General features: G+C 47.7%; 1 protein-coding gene across 2 annotated transcripts in view; it reads right to left on the minus strand.

Moving 5' to 3' along the window:
• Positions 1-7,909, minus strand: part of ATP2A1 (ATPase sarcoplasmic/endoplasmic reticulum Ca2+ transporting 1) — a 21,253-nt gene that overhangs the window by 5,700 nt on the left and 7,644 nt on the right. For both annotated transcript variants that reach the window (XM_003795758.3, XM_012808912.1), the window contains exons 7-12: positions 7,609-7,694; positions 7,162-7,459; positions 6,826-6,992; positions 3,305-3,393; positions 2,944-3,046; positions 2,581-2,712 (exon numbers count right to left, since the gene is read on the minus strand). In XM_003795758.3, the coding sequence (XP_003795806.1) occupies positions 2,581-2,712; positions 2,944-3,046; positions 3,305-3,393; positions 6,826-6,992; positions 7,162-7,459; positions 7,609-7,694 (875 nt within the window). The remainder of the gene's footprint in view (positions 1-2,580; positions 2,713-2,943; positions 3,047-3,304; positions 3,394-6,825; positions 6,993-7,161; positions 7,460-7,608; positions 7,695-7,909) is intronic.

Consider the following 7,909-nt stretch of genomic DNA (forward strand, 5'->3'; position numbering starts at 1 on the left):
GCACCCTCAGTAGAGTGCTGTGGCGTCACAGCTCACAGCAACCTCCAACTCCTGGGCTTAGGTGATTCTCTTGCCTCAGCCTCCCGAGTAGCTGGGACCACAGGCACCCACCACAATGCCTGGCTATTTTTTGTTGCAGTTTGGCTGGGACCGGGTTGAAACTTGCCATCCTTGGTATACAGGGCTGGCACCCTACCCACTGAGCCACAGGTGCTGCCCACGCCCGGCTATTTTCTTGTTGCAGTTGTCAGTCATTGTTGTTTATTGGGCCCTGGGCGGGTTCAAATCCACCAGCCTTGGAGTGTTTGGCCAGTACTGTAAACACTGCTAAGGGCGCTGAGCCAACCTCAAACTCTTGAGCTCAAGTGATTATCTTGTCTCAGCCTCTCGAGTAGCTGGGACTACAGGCGCCCACCACAACAGTCCGCCATTTTTAGAGATGGGGTCTTGTTCTTGCTCAGGCTGGGCCTCCCAGAGTGCTAGGATTACAGGCACGAGCCATCTGGCCCAGCCTAATTTTTTTAAAAATTAATTTAAGTGTAAATGACCATGTGTTGTTGAACAAAATGAACAAAAAAGCATGCATTTTTCACCAAATGCATCATGTATCTTTCTCCACAAAACAAAACAAAAAAATAAAAATAACAAAATGTTAAATAAAAATAAGTTAATGTTTGTAGTATCATTTGTAAAAATTGGGGGAAGGGGAACAGAGTCTCACTTTGTTGCCTGGGTGGAGTGCCATGGCATTATCATAGCTCACAGCAACCTCAAACTCCTGGGCTCAGGTGATCCTCTTGCCTCAGCTGCCTGAGTAGCTGTGAATACAGGCACCCACCACAATGCCCGGCTAGTTTTCTATTTTTAGTAGAGATGGGTCTTGCTCTTGCTCAGACTGGTCTTGAACTCCTGAGCTCAAACAATCCACCCACCTTGGCCTCCCAGAGTGCTACCATTACAGGAGTGAGCCACTGTGCCTGGCCCATTTGTAAATTTTTTTTTTTTTTTTGCAGCTTTTGTCTGGGGCTGGATTTGAACCAGACACCTCTGGTATATGGGGCTGGCACCCTACTCCTCTGACCACAGGCACCGCCCACCCATTTGTAAATTTTTTAATTAATCTTCATTGATAGATAGTAAGGTTTTCACTTTTTGTTAAATAAGGCAGCAATGAACATCTTGAATATACAAGAAAAATCCAATTAAAAATAATGACAGATGGACGGCGCCTGTGGCTCAGTGGGTAGGGCACCAGCCCCATATACCGAGGGTGGAAAGTTCAAACCTAGCCCCAGCCAAACTGCAACAAAAAAATAGCCGGGCGTGGCTCGGCGCCTGTGGCTCAAGCGGCTAAGGCGCCAGCCACGTACACCTAAGGTGGCGGGTTCAAATCCCCAGCCCAGGCCTGCCAAACAACAATAATGGCTGCAACCAAAAAAATGGCCAGGCGTTGTGGCGGGCGCCTGTAGTCCCAGCTGCTTGGGAGGCTGAGGCAGGAGACTCGCTTGAGCCCAGGAGTTGGAGGTTGCTGTGAGCATGATGCCATGGCACTCTACCCAGGGGGATAGCTTCAGGCTCCGTCTCAAAAAAAAAAAAAAAAAAATAGCCAGGCATTGTGGTGGATGCCTGTGGTCCCAGCTACTCGGGAGGCTGAGGCAAGAGAATTGTCTAAGCCCAGGAGTTGGAGCCTATGAGCTGTGTGATGCCACAGCATTCTACCGAGGGTGATAAAGTGAGACTCTATCTCTATAAAATTAATAATAATAATAATAATGACAGATGGTTTGGCACCTGTAGCTCAGTGGGTAGGGTGCTGGCCATATACACCAAGGCTAGCAGGTTTGAGCCCAGTCCAAGCCTGCTAAAACAACAATGACAACTGCAACAAAAAATATCCAGGTGTTGTGGCGAACATCTATAATCCTAGCTACTCAGGAGGCTGAGGCAAGAGAATCACTCAAGCCCAAGAGTTTGAGGTTGCTGTGAGCTGTGATGCCATAGCACTCTACTGAGGGCGACATAGTCAAACTCTGTCTCAAAATAATGAAATAATAATGAGAGATGTAGGAAATATTCTCTAGAGAACTCAGCAAATATCACTAGAACTCAAAGTGGAAGTAACAGAATTAGCCTGGTCCATCTGGACAAGAAGAGTCTACCCCTGTAGGTGCAGTAACCATATTTCCCAAACCCTGAATCAAAATTTGAGATTTGATGAAAACAGGCATGCTTCTAGATATAAAGGAATAATAGTTGAAACTAAGGCTGCCTTACAATGGGTCGCTTGTGGTCTCTATGCCTAGCTCTGTTCATTTCAACTTGGGCAGGCAGAGTGACCTTAAATCCATCAGGGGCACTGCACAGGCAGAAGGCACAGCCAACTCTAGGAGGAAAAGGTCACACATAGCCAGCCTGGCCCAGATACACTATGGGAGGGGGTTTGACAGCCTGGTTGGGGTCCCAGAATAGCCACAAAGCCCTACCCAGCCCAAACAGGGCCTCTGCCTCCTGAGGTGGCTTAGGTCCTGGTCTGCATGACATGGAGCAAAGAAAGCCCCTGGGACATGACCCCAGACTCACCGAATTGCAGGCATTGGCCCTCTCCACCTTTGAGAGGCTTCTCACATCAGTGTTGAACACATTCATCTTCTCCACCAGGGTGGTGAGTGCTGTCTCGGTGGCTTCGCCAACCTTCTCGTAGACACCTTTGGCCTAAGCAAGGTAGAAGAGGAAGAGGAAGCTCTTCACCCTATGCTCCTACCTGTCGTACCCTCCTCCCAACCTAGTGTGAGAAGGAAGTGAACCATTCCCTTTCCTTGTATCCTGGAAGAGGACTCAGTACACTGGGCCCCTTCCTATGACCTCCTGGCCTATGGATGAGGCCCAGACTCTGAGCCAATCGTAAAGAGGGAAAGAGGGGCTGCTTTGGGATTAGGGGGTTACCTCATTGAAGTCCAAGGAGGAGTCATTGCAGAGGGCACAAATGGTGGCCAACTCCACCAGCCCATCATACTGCCCTGCCCGGACTGGCTTATCATTCTTCAAGCTGGCAGCAGGTGGGGAGGGAGGAAGGGGCAGAGACAGTGAAGAAGAACAGGGAATGAGATGCAAAGAGAGTACAGGGAGAGTGGGAGGTCAGGTGGGGAGATGGCAACTTGGAGATCAGGAGAGAGAGAGAACAGGTTGGAGAAGGAAGGGCAGAGAGAAAGGAAAACAAAACCAAAAGGAAGGCCCTGGGGAGAGAAGTGGTAGTGATGGGAGAGGGGCAAGAATTGCTGGGGAGACGACATCAGGGGTGACTTACACCTCTCCCTCTGGAGCATAGGTGGAGCCAGTGACAGAGAACTCATTGAGCAAACAGATGTCCCCATCCACCTTGTCAATGATGAACATCTACAGGGGAGAAGGGCACACACATGGATGTCCCCCTCTCCTCATTGCTGAAGGCAGGCATCTATATTGAGAGAGGCCTGTGCTCCTGACATTGACCCTCCCGGCAAACTAATTGAACATCCTACATTCCCCCTCACTTGCTTCTCCTTGTTCCTCCCTGAATTTCCCCCTCCCCACCATACTTTTGCAATCATTGCTGATGTTCTGTTTCACTGGCCTTAAAACAGAAATTACCTCAGGTCATGCTGGAGCTTCTTTTGATCAGTTAATAAGAGGGACATGGTAAGGTATGGTAAGGACTGCAGCTAATCGCCCACCCGTTAGAGCCTGATCTAAGGCACCAGCCCCTTGTGGTCAGATCTTCCAGTTTTGCAAAAGGAACTAGAAATCAGGTTATTTTCCTATGAAATCTCTTGACTTTCAAATGTGGGCAATTAATTTGTTTTTGCTTTTGTTTTTGTTTATAGAGACAGTCTCACTTTGTTGCCCTCGGTAGAGTGCCGTGGCGTCACACAGCTTACAGCAACCTCCAACTCCTAGGCTTACGTGATTCTCTTGCCTCAGCCTCCTGAGTAGCTGGGACCTCAGGCACTCACCACAATGCCTGGCTATTTTTTTGTTGTAGTTTGGCCAGGGCTGGGTTTGAACCTGCCACCCTTGATATACACCCTACTCACTGAGCCACAGGTGCCACCCAATTAATTTGTTTTTATGAAACATGGTAAGAGCCAAGTCACACCAGCATGTGGTCTGGCTTTTCAGCCTGTACATTAGAAGGATATGGAAAATGCAGTGATCAGAGGGCAGTGGCCCACCCTGAACCCAGAGCCAACAGAAAAGCAGCGGGCTTTTCATTCCCAAGAGAAATGTTTAAGATGGTCCAGGCATGGTGGCTCACGCCTCTAATCCTGACACTCTGGGAGGCTAAGGTGGGTGGATTGCTTGAGCTCAGACCAGCCTGAGCAAGAGAGAACTCATCTCTAAAGAATAGCCCATGGCTCGGCCTGTAGCTCAGTGAGTAGGGTGCCAGCCACATACACCGAAGCTGACAGGTTCAAGCCCGGGCCTATTAAACAACAGTGACAACTGCAACCAAAAAATAGCTGCCTGTTGTGGTGGGTGCCTATAGTCCCAGCTACTTGGGAGGCTAAAATAAGAGAATCACTTGAGCCCAAGAGTTTGAGGTTGCTGTGAGCTATGACGCCATAGTACTCAACCCCAGGGCAACTGAGTGAGACTCTGTCTCCAGAAAATAAAAATAAAAATAGGGCGGCGCCTGTGGCTCAAAGGAGGAGTAGGGTACCAGCCCCATATACTGAAGGTGGCAGGTTCAAATCTGGCCCCGGCCAAAAACTGCAAAAAGAAAATAAATAAATACAAAAATTAATTAATTAAAATTAAAATTAAGAAAAAGAGAAATGTTTAAGACGAATACCAAGAAAAAAGTTCTCTAGTTATATAAACTCAGGAAACTGTGGGTTAAACAAGTTGAACTCCATCTTCTTGACATTGTCAGCCTTCTCTATGATTTCCTGTGTCAGTAGGCATTATGGGTCTCCAAGGCCTCAAGGGTGCAGCCTTTCTTGCTCTAAGACCACTCAACCCTGCTTCTGACAACAGCAATTGGTATTTCATGGACATATTATTCCACAGAACTCTACTTAAGGCAGGAGTTCTTTGCCTGGGATCCACTGATGCCCCCTTAAAGAGTCCATGAACTTAATCAAATCTTTTATTTTTTCTCTAGCTGACATTTAGCATTTCCTTCTAGTTCTGCATGTAGTTAATGGACCACATTAGTTAGCAAAGCCTCTGACTTTGTCATCATTTTAATCACAGATAATTTCCTCCTATCATATTACTGTTGTTGCAGATCTGTCAAAATAGCATAATTCATGTTCATCACTGAGTCAACATTTGATAGTTCTTAGACCTACTGCTAAAATTCACTATTTAATGCATTAATAAAGAAGCATATATGTCCAAATTATAAATTGGATTTTAAAATATTTTGATATGGGTGGCGCCTGTGGCTCAGTGGGTAGGGCACTGGCCCCATATACCAAGGGTGGCAGGTTCAAACCCGGCCCCAGCCAAACTGCAACAAAAAATAGCCGGGCATTGTGGCAGGCACCTGCAGTCCCAGCTACTTGGGAGGATGAGGCAAGAGAATCACCTAAGCCCAGGAGTTGGAGGTTACTGTGAGCTGTGACAGCACAGCACTCTACTGAGGGTGATAAAGTGAGACTCTGTCTCTAATAAATAAATAAATAAATGAAATAAAATATTTTGACATAACTGCATTTCAATCATTTGTTTCCTCTATAATCCTAACTATTTTTTCTATGTAGTTTTATTTATTTATTTTTATATTTATTTTTTTTTTTTTGCAGTTTTTGGCTGGGGCTGGGTTTGAATCTGCCACCTCTGGCATATGGGGACAGCACATTACTCCTTTGAGCCACAGGTGCCGCCCTCTATGTAGTTTTAGAACAGAATCCTATGTGTTTTATTTTATATGTTTAAAATATACTAAGAAGATAGCCAGGCATGGTGGATCATGTCTGTAGTCCTAGTACTTTGGGTGGCTGAGTAGGGAGGATTGCTTTAAGGCTAGGAGTTTGAGACAGACTTGGGCAACATATTGAGATTCTTATTTTTATTTTTAAAAAATTAGCCAGGCATTGTGTTGGGTGCCTGTAGTCCCATCTACTTAGGAGGCTGAGGCAGGAGGATTGCTTGAGTCTAGGAGTTTGAGTTTGCAGTGAATTATGATGATGCCACTGTATTCTAACCCAGGCAACAGAGAGATACTCTGCCTTATAAAACCCCCCAAACAACCAACCAAACAATAGGAACAGGGCTAAAGAGACCTTCCCCTGAATAGGCTGCTGTGGAGGTTCAGGAACAATGCATGACAGTATCTGGTGCATGGAAGGTGCCCATAGCAAGCTGTCTGGCTATTGCATAGGGGTCCCCTATGACCCCCTTAGAGCGGGAAAGATGGTGCTGTCTTCTCTTTGAGTGTTTTATGGGCCAAAATGAGAAGCTGCTAGTAATAAAGGGACAGCTCTATCTTTGGAAGGCTCATTTCACCCTGAAAGGCATCTTTCTTTTTTTCTTTTTTTTTGAGACAGAGTCTCAAGCTCTCGCCCTGGGTAGAGTGCTGTGGCATCACAGCTCACAGCAACCTCCAACTCCTGGGCTCAAGCGAGTCCCCTGCCTCCACCTCCCAAGTAGCTGGGACTATAGGCACCAGCCACAACACCCAGCCATTTTTTGGTTGCAGCCATCATTGTTGTTTGGCGGGCCTGGGCTGAATTTGAACCCACCAGCTCAGGTGTATGTGGCTGGCGCCTTAGTCGCTTGAGCCACAGGCGCCGAGTGAAAGGCATCTTTCTGAGGGACAGCACTGCCCACATTGTTCCTGACCTTGCAGACAGACATCTGGTTGGTGGTGAGGGTGCCTGTCTTATCAGAACAGATGACAGAGGTGCAGCCCAGCGTCTCCACAGAGGGTAAGCTCCTCACGATGGCATTCTTTTTTGCCATCCTGCGGGTGCCTAAGGCTAGGCAGGTGGTGATCACAGCAGGAAGACCTGTGAGAAAGAAGAGAAGGGTTGAGGGGACAATACAAATGGAGGGAGGAAGACTAGTGTGGTCAGCTAAATAATGGCCCTTAACCCTAGGATCAGGACCTAATCCCTGGAACCTATAAATGTTACCTTACTTGGATTAGCAAATGGGAGGAGAAAGAAGTTGCCATACCTTCTGGGATTGCAGCCACGGCTAGGGCCACAGCAATCTTGAAATAATAGATGGCCCCTCGGAACCAGGAGCCCCCATGGACAGGGTCATTGAAGTGGCCAATATTGATGAGCCAGACAGCCACACAGATGAGGGAAATGACCTTGGAGAGCTGCTCCCCAAACTCATCCAGCTTCTGCTGCAGGGGGGTCTTTTCCTGTTCAGTGGCAGCCATTTGGTCTCGGATCTTCCCAATCTCGGTGCTCACACCAGTGGTGGCCACGATGCCCAGTGCTTTGCCAGCTGCAATGTTAGTGCCCTGGGAAGAAGAGCCCAGAAATCAGGTAAGAGATGATCCTCACGTGGCATCCACTTAGCCAAGGATCTCATGTCTTCTCACACTACCATGCTTTTCCCAAACCAGGGTCTCTGGCTTGGGTACATGACAGCTGGCCCTAGACTGCTCACCGAGAAAAGCATGTTCTTCTTGTCCTGGTTGACAGCACGGGGGTCGGGAACAGGGTCAGTGTGCTTGATGACAGATACAGACTCGCCTGTGGAGAAGGGGCCAAGGGGGTTTCAGATAACATCACATCCTCATCTCTGATCTCTGGCTCCTAACTCTCTCCCCATTCAGCAGGACAGTGCCTGATAAAGACCAAGTAGCTTTCTTTTTTTTTGAGACAGAGCCTCAAGCTGTCCCCCTGGGCAGAGTGCCGTGGCATTACAGCTCACAGCAACCTCCAACTCCTGGGTTCAAGCGAGTCTC

This window comes from Otolemur garnettii, unplaced genomic scaffold (genome assembly GCF_000181295.1).
Source record: "Otolemur garnettii isolate 467f Iridium unplaced genomic scaffold, OtoGar3 scaffold00096, whole genome shotgun sequence".
Taxonomy (NCBI): domain Eukaryota; kingdom Metazoa; phylum Chordata; class Mammalia; order Primates; family Galagidae; genus Otolemur; species Otolemur garnettii.